The following is a 13,592-nucleotide window of genomic DNA, read 5'->3' on the forward strand; positions in this document are numbered from 1 at the left end:
TATTTTCCAACAGGAGTTTCTTTGTCTTGGTCTTTCTCTGCAGTTTTTGCTAAAATTCTCTATACAAAAACCAGACCAGCATGTGAAAAACTAACCAGGAAGCTTTGCTTAAAACATTGTGTATCTACACTATCTATCTTGCAGACAACACATAAAAATGAAGGCATTTCTGGGAGTATTAGACATGTCCATTCCAAAACCTTGATTTTGCTGTAGGTTTGACATACAGTTTTTATTTTTTTCATAATGAGTGGGTAAGTGGTTTAACTGAAAAACATGTAGTTGTGATTCAGCAGTCATTCAACATGATTCAAGCTGTGCTTTTGTCACTCCCAGTGAAACTTTATGCAGCATGGGTATGGCTGGGATTCTCTTTGGCCAGTCGTTCTCCGTGCCTTAGTTCTCCTTTCAGGTGGATGAGGAGATACTTCAGTTAAGAATTGTGTTAATACATGGAATTAAATGGAATTTTTCTGCAAGACATTTTCCTCTTGCTGTTCTGACTTTTCATACACTATTGGGCACAGAAGATACTCATCACATCGTGGCTTGCTGAAGCAGTGTCTTCTTACCACAGGAAGGGAACTGTTTCTGCATTTTATTTATTGCTTAGTCTGGGTGCTCTTGCTTGGTTTAAGTTTGGCCTATACAAAAATTTTAGGCTGGGAAAAATGACCCCTAAATCACTGACCAGCATCAGAAGTCTTTTTCTCTGGTGTGAACTGGGAATGATTTGGCTCTTTCATCACTTTTGTAGTCAGATGTAGCTTTTTGCTGTGTGTACTTTGAGTCAAAACTAACCTGTTAATATGTCTTAAACCAGTTGTTAATGATGAGTTGTCTATTGATAGAGTGGTATTTTCTAGCCTGATGGGAGAGCAGTTTTCTTAACTACTGCTATTCTTAAAAAAAAAAAAAAAAAAAAAAAAAAGCCAAAATAACCTTTTAAAGGTCCTAGAAGGCCTGGGAGAAAAAAAGATAAAAGGTCTCCAGGTGTTTCTCATTGGTATTTGACAGATTGAAAACAGATAGTCAACTGTTCAGAAACAGTGCTTGGTCATGTCACTGGGTTGTGGGATATTTGGCAAGTGATTAGGCTTCCTATTCCCAGGGCCCCAGTCTGTCAGCCAGCTGTATCAAAGAGGTAAAGCATTTGGAGGAGCAGTCAAAGAGGAATAGCTCATTATTAGGGGTTTGCTTTTAATACATGTTCCTGATAACTTTAGTGAAAAAATACTCGTATATATTAGAGGAAAGTCACTGCTGTTCTATGTGGGTTTTGCTTTACATTTCTTTCTCTTTGTTTTGTGGGGATTGCAGCTGTCTTTGTAGATGTCTGTTCTGCTACAGTCAGTTGCAGTATCAGTAAATACAAATTTTCCTATGAAAACCTATATAGCTCATGAATAGTCATTTCTCTTGTCCTGAAAGTAAGGATGAATTTAATAACTGAAAGGATGCTTTCCTGCTCCAATTACTGTGATACTTTTAAGGTACTAATTTCTAGAAATATTGACTTAAACAGATGAGGGGTTTCTCCTTTCTTACAAGAAATCAATCACAGCACAGTTTTTGACTGAATTTCCCTACAAGATTTAAGTCTTCATCATACTACAGAGAATTTGAGTTGCAGTGCATCTCAGAAAAGCTGACAATGTTTTACTTCTCTGTTATTTTTACATAAATCAGCCGGAGTTTATTTACTCCCTTATCCAGCATGCGCATCCCTTTGCTATTGGACAATTTTGATTTAGCTTTACAAAGATTACATGGATAGACACAGCATTGTGGTAGTTAATAGAAACCTGTGCAGTGAGGTCTGTGGGCTGCAAGATCACTAACAGTGCCAATGACAGTGAAGTATGGCCTTATCGAAAGGAGAATTCATAAGAGGCTGCCCTGGGACACTGCACCACTGTCCTTCTGTGTATCCTGACAATGTTATCTGTCCTCTCAGTACGGAGTATCAAATGTCTGTCACGAGTACAGAAATTAATTTAATGTCACCTGAAGACATGCAATTAATCTTTTAGAGGTTTTCATAATACCTTTACAGAAAGAGTTGCCAGTTTGGCGGATTTGGATTTTGGGGTTTAGCAGAAGATAAGGAAAATTAATTTTTCATCAGGGTTAATACAAGCTAGCAGGGCCACAAAGGCTGAGAAAAATGGTTTGGGAATTTGTCAAGTGTTGTCACTCTAGAATAATGCTGCTTAACGTCTGATAGGTGTAATCAAGAGTTGAGATTTCTATAGAAGGGGATTAATCAATTTGCTCACTACAGAATGCAAGTTGGTGATACCATTCCTTCATGGGGTTTAAGAATGAAAATAAGATTTGATCTGTCAAATTGCAAGCAGCTCTGACAGTATCAATAGGCATTTTTATCAGCACATTTTTAAAGCATTTGTTATAAATAAATTTGTCCTGCTAATGTTGGTGGCAAATAAACTTCATCTTCATCATAAAACTGTCATAATGATTATGACAGAGGGCTCCAGCTTGCTAAATTCAAGCAATCCTTCATCAAATTCTACTTTTAGAAGATTTGTGATCTAATATTTGACAGAATTCTTTCTGTGTTGCTCAAAACATAGCACTGACTATATATAGATCTGTATAGTGAAAGGCTGATGAAAAACAGCCTCAATAGGTATCAGTGAAATGGTTCTAAAAGTCATGGCCATTGAATGGCATCAGTTCTTTTTGCTTGTCTAGTTTCAGGTCAAACTGCAGGTTCTTCCAGAGCAGAGTTTTGAAAAACATTCACCATGTAAATCAAATCCTTCTACCTCGATCTTTTGAGCTTTGTTTATATATACACAGTATTTGAAATTAACCTGTTTTGGCACTGCTCATAATCTTTCAGTACTTGAAATTTGAAAAATACTTTTTATAGTTTCCCCCGAACAGAACTCCTGCAACTTAAAAAACGGCATTTTCATTACTCCAGCTTTAATTGAATAATGGAAAAGTTTCTTTAGGAGAACTCTTTCCTGGCCAGATCTTAGGAATGCAGACCTTTGTAAGACTTGGAAATTTGGAGCTCAAAGCTCTGGGTGATTTGTAATCTAGAAATTAAGGAATAGACAGTAAGAAGAAAGCATTCTTCCTTCATTGATTTGCAGACAAAGAATGAACTTTTATTTTCTGCACAGGACTTCATAGGGAATTTGAAGTATAAAATCAGAGCTTGTATCAGTCAATCCCGGGTCTCTGTGGCTGACTGAGGTGTTCTACCTGGGCTCAGCATTTTGTACATCAAATTATGTGAGACAGGCTATGATGATGAATAGGTGCATCTCTGAAAAAATTAGTACAGCCCTGTTCATTGTAAAATAGTCTTGGAAAGAAAATTTTGACATGGGAAGGCTTAAAATTTTAATACCTCCCTCTGTTGTTGCATATTGAAATTTGGGGAGGGCAGTGATGTAAGCTGATGAAAAATAATAACACAGAAATTGTCTTTAGGAAAAGCAAAAGTTGATTTAAGATGAGCTAGACCTGAGACATTTGAAGTAGAGGAGATGTTAGAAGTTTAGCTTCTCTGATGTAGGTGTCATTTGGGGTAGCTACTGCAGTACAGCTTCAATGGATTTACCTGCAATTTACTGTGTGTTCAGGTGCCAGTTCTTTGTACAGCTCACAAGGGAACATCAGGAGTCAGCATATGTACAGTCATCTTTACAACTGTATGTCCTTCCCTCCAAAGTGTCGGTGTCCTCCTGTGAGCATGTGACCTGTCAGTGGTGTTCTGAGGTTTTGTAGCTTTAAGTCCAGAAGTTAAAAAGCTCTTTTCAGGTGTTTTGGTTGACTTGGTTTGTAATTGTTGTGCCTGGAAAAGCCACTTGCTGTTGTCTTGCATGGAAGTTTAAAGAATGATGGTGGTGGTGAGAGTAATTTGCCACTACATGTTACTGCATATGTTGTTCACTTTGGCTCAGACTGTGTTTGTCCTTGCACTGTTGCGTCGTTAACCAGTTAAAAATTATAAACGCTGCTAAAATGCTTCTTCTGTGTAGTTTTGCTTGTTGGCACATGTTACTTAGCAGTCACGTTTGGTTTTTATTTCTTAAGAAAACCACCAGGTTTTATCTTCAGTTGGAGCCAGGCTGCCTGGAACGGGAACAAATGTCTTGCTGATTGCTGACTTGCTCTGCTCTGTTAGGCCTGGAGCACCATGTCACTGACTCACAGACCTCTCTTGAGAAGCAGTGCTGCAGTTTTGTCTCTTGCTTCCCCTCTTTGACACACTCAAAACCGGTAAATGTTCAGAGCAGTAATATAAAAAGAAGGGATTGATCCAGTTGCCTTTCCTTTCCTTCTTTTTGCAAGAACGAGCAAAGCTTGTTCTAAATCCTTTCTTTATTGTTTTCTGTAGGTTTTCTTATTTCTGAAATGGATCAATTCATTAAAAAGTTCAGAGCTTTCCACCTTTTCAGACTCTTGCAGAAGCATCTTCGTAGCAGCAAAGACCAATGGTGGCATTTGAGACCACAGCAGGGAACAAACCCCATCAGATTTTTCATCAGTGCAAACCAATGTTGTGTGCTAATGCCTTTGACTCTGTTACAGTTCTCTGTTCAGTTTATACAGTTTTATTTGGTGATAATTGAGCTTGGTAGTTGAATATTGGGTGGTTGTTGGCCATCCTAGGCTTTTATGTGAAATGATTGTTTGCTTTTGAAGTTTCAGTAATGAGCATGTTGGATGTGTTTTGTACCTGAGGGCTTTGCTCTCAGATGCTCTTCGGATGTGCTGGAATCGTTTTTTGGTTTGGAAAGAAGTGGTTGCAAATATTTATGGTTCTCACAGAAGTCATTTAGCACAGATTAGATTTTAACTCCCAGTTATTGCGTTTAAATTCCTCCTAGAATATTTTTGTTCCTTTTAGCTTCATCATCTTCCCGTTGCTGTAGGGTTGAATAGAAGAAATTATCTGATCAAGGCATAGAGCTTATGGTGATGCTGATATCAGAATTAATACTAAAATGAGGAGGATTTAATGCTATTAAGGTTTTGTGCATATGTTTGGGTTTTTCAGGATTGCTCTTGCTTTTGAACACAAATTGAAAAGAAACTGAAGGGACGGCTTTATAATTTCTCACTAATTGCTGCTCTCCAAGGTTTATATACAAAACTTTCAGTGTAGACTTGGTGCCATTCAGTTCAGTAGAGAAAAAAACCTGTTTGTGACTAGAGGTGGAAAAGACAGATGCAGATTTCTGTTGCTTTCTTGTTTTGGACACTGTGGACAAATACCATGATGAGCTTTAGGATTTTCCCTGTGACAGATTGTGCTTTTGAGTTGTAGTGCAAGGAGGTTTGAAACTCATTTATCATGGTGTTTGAAATACTTGAGTTCTTGAGAAGTTGTGGCCTGCATATACTTTATAATGCAGAGGCCTTGCTTTAAATCTTAGCTGGGGCTTAGAAACCAGTCTTCACTATGTGTTTCTCTTGCTTTTCTTTAATGTAGAGAGTGTAATATATATTAGTGTATGCTATATTTATTACATATAGTATAGTTATATATAAAATATATGCTTATATATTATATATTATATCTAGTATACATTATATATATTTTATATAATATATGTTATATGTAGTGTATACTATATATATTTAATATATATATAATTTGTGGATAGTAATTTGTATTCTCTATGAAAGTAATCTTGCTGTTAGACCATAAGCCTGTTCCTTCTGTATCCTTGTGTTTTGTCTCCTTATCTACAAGAAATGTGCCAGTTAGCATGAAATCCTCTGGTTTGTGATGTGTTACATACAGATGCAAAATAAGTTTTAGCTTGTGAATATTTAAGGGAAGGGGAAAAGAAAACCCTGTGTAAATAAAGGTGCTTTCATATTTTACTTTTTTCCCCTTAGATGTGCATTCTATTTGAGAGCTTTTCTGGGGTTACCAGAGGTTGGTTAGGAAGTCAAAGCCTTCCCCCTGCAGATAAAATGTTCTCTAGTATTTGAGGTCTAAAGTTGAAGTCCTGTCAAAGTATAGATAGATACTGCTGTTGAAACCATGCAATAATATGATGCACATTGTAGATGGAAAAGTACCTGATCTTTTGTCAGACTCTGCTGGTTCTTGCTCTGTGGAATTTTCAGTGATTGATCTAATCTGGACAGGCAGACACAAATTCAAGAATCACCTGTTTGTAGAAAAAAGCCTGAACTGTTTGGGTAGAGGCAGTAGAAGGGAATAATTTCTCTCTCAGTGCTTTAAGCTCGTGGTTTTACTGTGCCTGATTGCACCATGACATATAATGGCAAGAGTTATCTTGGAGAGAGAGAGACGCTGAGATGGCCTTTCACTGTGTTCAGGATTACAAACACATATAATAAGAGCTTTGTAAGGCAAACAAAAAAACACCTTGAGGAACTGTTCCAAGTACAGTGTCTGAGGAAGGGGACTGCTTAAACAGTGTTGGTATAGAAGTTGGCAGAATGAGTATGCACTTCAAAATAAATACCAGTTTTTAATTAAAGGGAGGTTGGAGATTTAAAGATGAAGAGAGCATTTGCCTGATCTTCCAGCCTCCACAGTTCTTTGCTCCTCCTTCTGCAATGTATATGTCTCTCTTTGTATTAAAAAAAAAGTAACAAGATAATAACACACAGCATAGTTCACATGTAACCTGGAAGGAAGAATGATTTGAAAAGAGGAGTGAAAACATCTTGTTCCTTTGTATATGAAAAGACATTGTGATGACAGATATGAAAAGATTGACCGTTGTAATTATAAGAAAGCCTGAACAAAGTAAACTATTCTTCACATAGCACGGATTTATTTTAGGCTGAAGTGCCATTTCCAGGCTGAGCCTTTGCACGCGCCTGCCACAGCCACCAGTTTGTTGTAGCAGACAAAGCCCTGGGCGCTCTCTGAAGGAGCTGCGATGTGGCAGGAGTCTGCTCAGGGTGAGGGTGTGCAGTGCCTGGACACTGAGCCGCTGTTGTGTTGTTGATTTCAGCAGGGGGGAGAGGATGCTGGCTTTTTTCACCCAGAGGGCCAACCCCAGCGGCCTCAGCAACCCCCGGAGCCGAAACAGCAGCCAGTGCGGAAGGTCACATTGACAAAGGGAATGCAGCAGCACCAACAGCAGCAGCAGGCACAGATCCATTCACCAGTTCCTCAAGGAGTCAAAAACATCCAGGGAATCCATCAGCCTAAAAAGGTGATTTTTTTAGATGCATATTGCTGCCAAAAGTTTCACTGTCTAGCTGTGTTACTCTATTAATAACCAGCATTCTGTTTGTCAATTGCTAGCGCAGGGCTGCATGACCCAGGAGATGCATAATTGCATATAAAGCTTTTAATCTAGAGAGACTTGTTTATATCCAGCACAGACTGGCTATGCCTGCAGGTTGCTTCATCTGCTGGCATTCTGGCCAGCTCAGCCCTCCCTAGGGAAGTGCAAGTGTCCTGAGACAGCTACTGGAGGGGATGGTAACCAGCGTGCTTTCTGGCTTTAAAGCCAAGTGGCTTGTTGAAGTTGTGTTTAAGATTTTATTTTAGCTGTTTCCTGCATACGTAGGAGCACACAGCAACTGTTTCAGGATGCTCTTTGCTGGATCCCCAAAGTTGGTATCACTCAAAACAGTTGTTGATCTTCTATCTTGATTTTTGCACTGATCATGCACTGGTCGGAGGCAGGGAAGGGTCAGGGGGCAGCAGTGTGTGCCTTCTCGGCATTTGCAAGCTGGCACAGTCCTTGGAAGTAGCTGGCATTTTGGCTTTTAAGTTATTAGTTCTAATCTTCCTGCTTCATGTAAGGATAAAGTCTTGTTGAAGGGTATGAAAAGTTATTGCCCATCATAGGCTTTCCAAGTAGGAATCAAGAAACTCTGTTGAATGTTGACTCAGTGCTGTGTTAACTCTGTTTAATGTTTGTTACTCTGTTTCATTGTTATTTTTCCACTCTTAACTCTTCAACATTTTAATTTGCAAGAATTAAATCCATGCATTTCCTGCTGCAAAATTCCTCTCCTTGGAGAGGAATGAAAAAAATTACTTTAAAGTTATTTAGCCTTATGCGAATAAAACTCCATTCTGGCAACATACCAAGAGTTGGTAGCAGTAGGGATTGAAGGGGCTTGAAGCACTTTGCTGATCTTGTGAGTGCATCAAATTTAACTGTGGGTTAAGAATAGATAAAGGAGAGGGACCACCTGTTGGGGTTTTTTGTCCAGACTCAAAATGTGGGAGCTGAACACATGCTGCTGATGTGATCAGTGCTGAAAACCAGGCTATGTATTTTTGTCTGAGATCATCCACTGCTTGATTTATCAATTTGTGATAGAGCTGAGGCTTCTAGGATGAATGCAGTATATGTAAGTCAATATATAACTTATCCTGCCAAAAGAGGTTTGTATAAGCAGTGGATGAATATGTTAATAAGTGGCCTTTCAAATTGGCAAACAGCAACAAGGTGTTTTAAATCAACATGTACTTTAATCAAGTCTTCAAGTAAACAGCCAACTTTTATATCCTCTGTCAAGTGCAGCAAGCAGAGTCAGTGGGTAAGTAAATCAAAATACTGTTACTTTGTTGTTGGCAGGTCATTATGCACGGCAGAGGCAGAGGAGTAGCAGGCCAGATGGGCCGAGGACGCTTGATGCCAAATAAACAGAACCTGCGAGTGGTGGAGTGCAAACCTCAGCCCTGTATTGTGTCAGTTGAAGGGCTTTCTTCATCAACTACTGATGTCCAACTGAAAAACCTGCTGATGTCAGTGGGACCCATTCAGGTAGGTCAACCTTGGTTTATCATTTTTGTGCCAAAAGGCTTTCATTCCGGAAAGCTCAATTAATTCCCTGACACTAAACACAACGCGTGTTTATTGGCAATTTATGTTTGAAGGCACCCCCACCCACACAAGCTGGTAGCAAAGACAAGCACGTGATGATATTGCAGCACAGGAGGCATGGTAGGATTTTGCTAGCCATCACATTCCTGCTGCAAAATTCTCCTTCATTTTTGGAATTCCTGTGCTATGTTATTCTCTTAGGCAATACAAGCCTGTCCATTCTCTGAAGTTGTTGAAGCCAGATGGTCATATCAAAGCAAATGTATTTTGGGTGCTGTCTTTGTTTATTGTTGACTTGCACCTACTCTCCTTTTTGACATTTACCTTTTCCTGTCACTGCAGTCCTGGGGTACAAGCACCTAGTGACCCAGCAGACATTTAATTCTGTGTAACATCCTCTACTTTTTCAGATGAAAACACAGTCTTCTTTGGAGGATTTTATTGATCCTTAATTTTTTAGAAGGTTCTCTTTGGTAGGGACCTGTGAGCAAGGTTATGTCATGCACACACTGTTGTATCTGCTGTGCAGCTTCTGTTCACAAACTGCCTCCTGGAACCAATGTGTCAGATTTGACTTGAGGAAGGCTGGAGGTTTTCAAAGCAGTGAAAGGCTTAGGAGGCCCTGTCTGGCTTATTGTTACTGCATTTAAAAATATCAGTCAATGAATAATGAAAAATACAGGTGAGAAATTTTTTTCCTTTTGACAGGAACAGCATTTACAGACAAATGCAATGCATGAATTGGGAGGTGCTCTGTGAGACTTCTTTATTACTGGGATCATCTCTGTTGCAAAACACACTGCTCTCCTAAAGATGAACACTCTGCCTCACTTGTTCTTAATTTAGTAAATGGAATAATGCTGAATTATTTACGTCATCAATTCAGAGAGGTTTAATTTGTTTGGGAAAGCAAAACTACCCTCGCAAAATACTTTGTGCCTTCATGTTCTCTAGTACTCTTGGAAATTATTCATACAGTTCCAAAGCACATTTATTCAGTGTTTACTTGCTAAATCTTGCATGAGAATATTAGGAGGAGATTAATAAAAGCCCTGCAAGGAAATCTCAGAATTGAGAGAAGTTACTGAGAATGTGCTAAAAAATTTATTCAGTACTTGCTGTTTCATAGCAGACTCCAAATCCCGGTCTCTCAATTCAATGTCACAGGCCAATTTAGAAGGATGTACTTACAGGAGAAAAAACAATGACTAATTTTCTAGTGGGATTTGATGCATATCTATGCCCTCCAGAACTTATATTGTTGCAGCAGCATCAACTGTACCTTTGGAAATTATGCTTTCTGAATCATCATCCGTTTTCATCTTGCAAGAAATCTAGAAGTAGTACTTGAACAAGATGCTTGAATTTAGCTAATGATGCAGAATGCTCTTGTGCTAATTTTAAGTGACTTGGAGGACAAAAATGGAAAACAGTGTTTGAAAATCTGCATTGCTGCTATCCACAACAATTAGTTTTATATGGGTGGTGCTAGATTTTTAAAGAGGTCAATATCCTGAAGTACACTAGTGGATTTTCTCCTGGCTGTGAATTAATGTTTTAACTGTTGTTTGTGCTCAGTGCTGTACAAATTCCCCTGCAGCTGGGAGGGTCATGAGGCTCTGATAGCAAAGGGATACTCAAGTATTTCCTCATTCTTCCTTTAATAGAGTTTCATGTAAGGGATTTTGCATGGAGGAGTGCTGAAGTGAGCTGCTGAAGAGAGGCCAGTAGTGGCTGGAAGGGCTCTTTCCATGCAGGTGTAGGGGGTTCCTGTGTGAGGACAGTGTGTGTGTGAGACAGGGACCAGAGCAAACAGATCTTGGGTAGTGCAGAGCTCTGGTCCTCTAAGGTGAAGGGTTGCAGCTTGATGGACTGAAATAGGAGGGATTTGGGGAGATGGCAGTTTGAGAAAATAACAAGGTGTGAAATTCTAGCTGCTTTTGTTTAAATCGGGCAAGGTGGCCCTGATTTTTAGCTGGTGTCTGATGGAGCTGAAGAAATCGTAAGAGGAGGGAAAGGTGAGTCAGTTCTATGTGACTCAGTCTTTATGATGTAGAATATCCTGTCCTCATCTGTTGACTATATCCACCAAAATTTTCCTTATGGAACTGAACTCTTTTGAGATCAAGATCTTTCATTTTATTTGTCTCCAGGGGAAACAAGTGTGTTCAACTCATGCTTATTTTTTTTTTGCAATTGTAAAGGAAATTTAAATCAAAAAAGAAGGTGTTTCCTTCATACCTGGATAGTGTCTTGAAATGACACATATCCAACCCCCAGATCTCTGGCTAAAGGTAAGGATTCACAAACTGTGGGGCATACATTTATGATGTTAAACAAGCACCTTGCTTCAAAGCAGGTGCAAACACAGCTCAGAAATCCGAGTATCTCCTGTATCAATTTCTGCTGCAGTTGGGATGTGAATGTGGGAGTGGCTGCACTGAGAGCTGCAGAGAGGAGGAAGAAACTTCCAAGGGTCTCCTTGCTCTTTGACAAGAGCAGACCACAAGCACTTGTCCCACCTGGTAGAGGACCTCTGCTTAATCTTCACCTTTCATGCTGGGGCATCTGTAAGAAAGCTGATCCCACACCAGCTCTTGTTTCCAAATATCCTGAATTTGTTACAGTGTGATCATCCTGTGTGTGTGTGTCTTTCCTCAGAAAGTGGATCTGTGCTGGAATAACAGTTTTAAGTTGTGGGAAAAGTCTGTAATCTATCAATGGAGTTAACAGGAAGAGATTACTTTTCTGGGTCCAAAAGGCTTGGGGTTTTGCTTTTAGGTTTTTCTTGTCAGTATCATTCGAGGTACAAGTACATTGCACAAACCTTGGGAAGGGAAGTTAAAAACTTCCCTCAGTTTATGATGTTCAGTGCTCCAAGCTTTGCCATCAGGTTTCATTGCTGTGTTCTGAGAGGCACATCTTGGGAATAACTGGGCATGCCTAAGACGGGATGGGGGAAACTTGGAGCAGAAGTGGGAAATTTGGCATTTTCCCCATCCCATACCCTAGAAATAGAGAAAATCATCTTTTTCCATGTGTAACCTTTGAAATACCTTTGCCTAATCACTGAAAACTCTTTAATTCTCATCCCTGCTTCACTAAAGGTGCTCTGTTATTAACACAGAAAAAGAAAATACCATTAGATTCTCTTGACATTGAATATAAGAAAATCTTTTGGGCTCCAGGAGCATCCCCTTCATTATAGCTGCCTTTTGCAACTCAAACATGATGAAATTAGCAGAAGTGCTTCCTTCCAGCATAACACTTCTGCTGTCATAATCTTTCTGGAGAGGATAAGCTTTCAGAAGCAAACAATCTACCTGTACTAAAATCTCATTGCTGATTCTAAAATAATTACGTGTTATAAGTAAAATTATGTATTCCAAAGTGTTGGAAAGTACAGAAGATTTCTGAGCACATCACTAAGCTGCAGCCTCCTGAGGACAGTGGTGGAGCAGTGGCTGGATTCAGTGCACATCCATCCAGAACCACTTGATAAAGTAGATTACTAATAAGTTGCAAACGTCATGAGAAATAGCACTTTTATTTTTTTTTTGTTGTTGTTGTTTTTGTTTTGTTTTGTGCTCTTGAATCCAGGTTTAATGTTTATACTGTATAAAGAGAGTTGTGTTCAGCTAGTTATTGCCACCCTCAGATGAATTGAGGTTTTTTTAGGATGGTGGCAGGTGTAGACTGTTTTGTAGATCTCCAGATAATTTGAGTACTGAGGGAATTGTTCTGTGGAGGGATTTCATCATCATCATCATCATCACCATCTTTACTTATGTTTTCTTGTATCAGATAGATGCAAACATAAAACATCAGTGCAAGATCTCAGTGTTTGTGAAGATTTAAGGTCATAAATTCTGATGCTTAAAAAAAGAGAAAAAAGGAAAGATTCACTGTTGTGTATCAGAGGTCACGACGCTGTTAGGATTGTAGGTGTACTTTGAGTAGTTCTACAGATAAGGATTTTACTCTGCTGACACTGTCATTTCTGGTCTGGGAAAGGAAAAGCAATTCCAACGCTGATGTGCCTGGCTTTGCTTTCTTGGAGTGACAGTGCTACCTAGTGCTCAGCTGGTGTAAAGGCAGCCGCAGCCAGCCCCCTGCCCTGAGCGTGCATTCCAAAGTGCTGGAATTATCTGCAGGTCACAGGGCCATCGGTGGAAATGCCGTGGATGCACACACCCAGAACATGGGTGCTCTTGCAGGTCAGCAGGGGGCTTCTTCGACATCAGGTGCTCAGGCTGACGTGGGAACCACTTTGGTCTTTCTGCCTGTGAAAACATTTTCAGCTGTTGCAGAAGCTATGGGAGAAGATCCAGCCAGTCCTGCTCCATCCTTGGGGCTAGGGGAAAGGAAGAGCAGCTGAGCCTGTCCTGTTCAGCCTTGTTGTAGAGCTGTGTGTGAATGTCAGATGCCCGGCTCAGGGACAGAAATGCCTTTCCCTCATGGTACCTTGCATACGAAAAAAAAAAAGCTGAGTACTTTTAAGGGCAGATAGTAGGAAGTCAAAGGTGGCAGAAAAGCAGGAAGAAGGAACAGAAGGTGGAAGAGATCAATTGTAACAGCTGAGGATGAAATAAGTACATTCTGTCCCAGCTCCTCTGCCTGCTGACACTGGCTGGGAAGTGTCACTGCCAGAAAAAATGCTTCAGGTGTCAGGAGACTGTGAGGATAATAAAAACATATCTGCATTTACTGATGGGAGGTAAGTAAAAAACAGAACCTGATCTTTCTGTTCAGAAAGAGTCTGCTGTG

General features: G+C 39.8%; 1 protein-coding gene across 1 annotated transcript in view; it reads left to right on the forward strand.

Moving 5' to 3' along the window:
- RBM33 (RNA binding motif protein 33) overlaps nucleotides 1-13,592 on the forward strand; it is a 102,185-nt gene that overhangs the window by 75,405 nt on the left and 13,188 nt on the right. The window contains exons 15-16 of the mRNA XM_062506408.1: nucleotides 6,993-7,193; nucleotides 8,577-8,765. Of these exons, the coding sequence (XP_062362392.1) occupies nucleotides 6,993-7,193; nucleotides 8,577-8,765 (390 nt within the window). The remainder of the gene's footprint in view (nucleotides 1-6,992; nucleotides 7,194-8,576; nucleotides 8,766-13,592) is intronic.

This window comes from Cinclus cinclus, chromosome 1, assembly GCF_963662255.1.
Source record: "Cinclus cinclus chromosome 1, bCinCin1.1, whole genome shotgun sequence".
Lineage (NCBI taxonomy): Eukaryota > Metazoa > Chordata > Aves > Passeriformes > Cinclidae > Cinclus > Cinclus cinclus.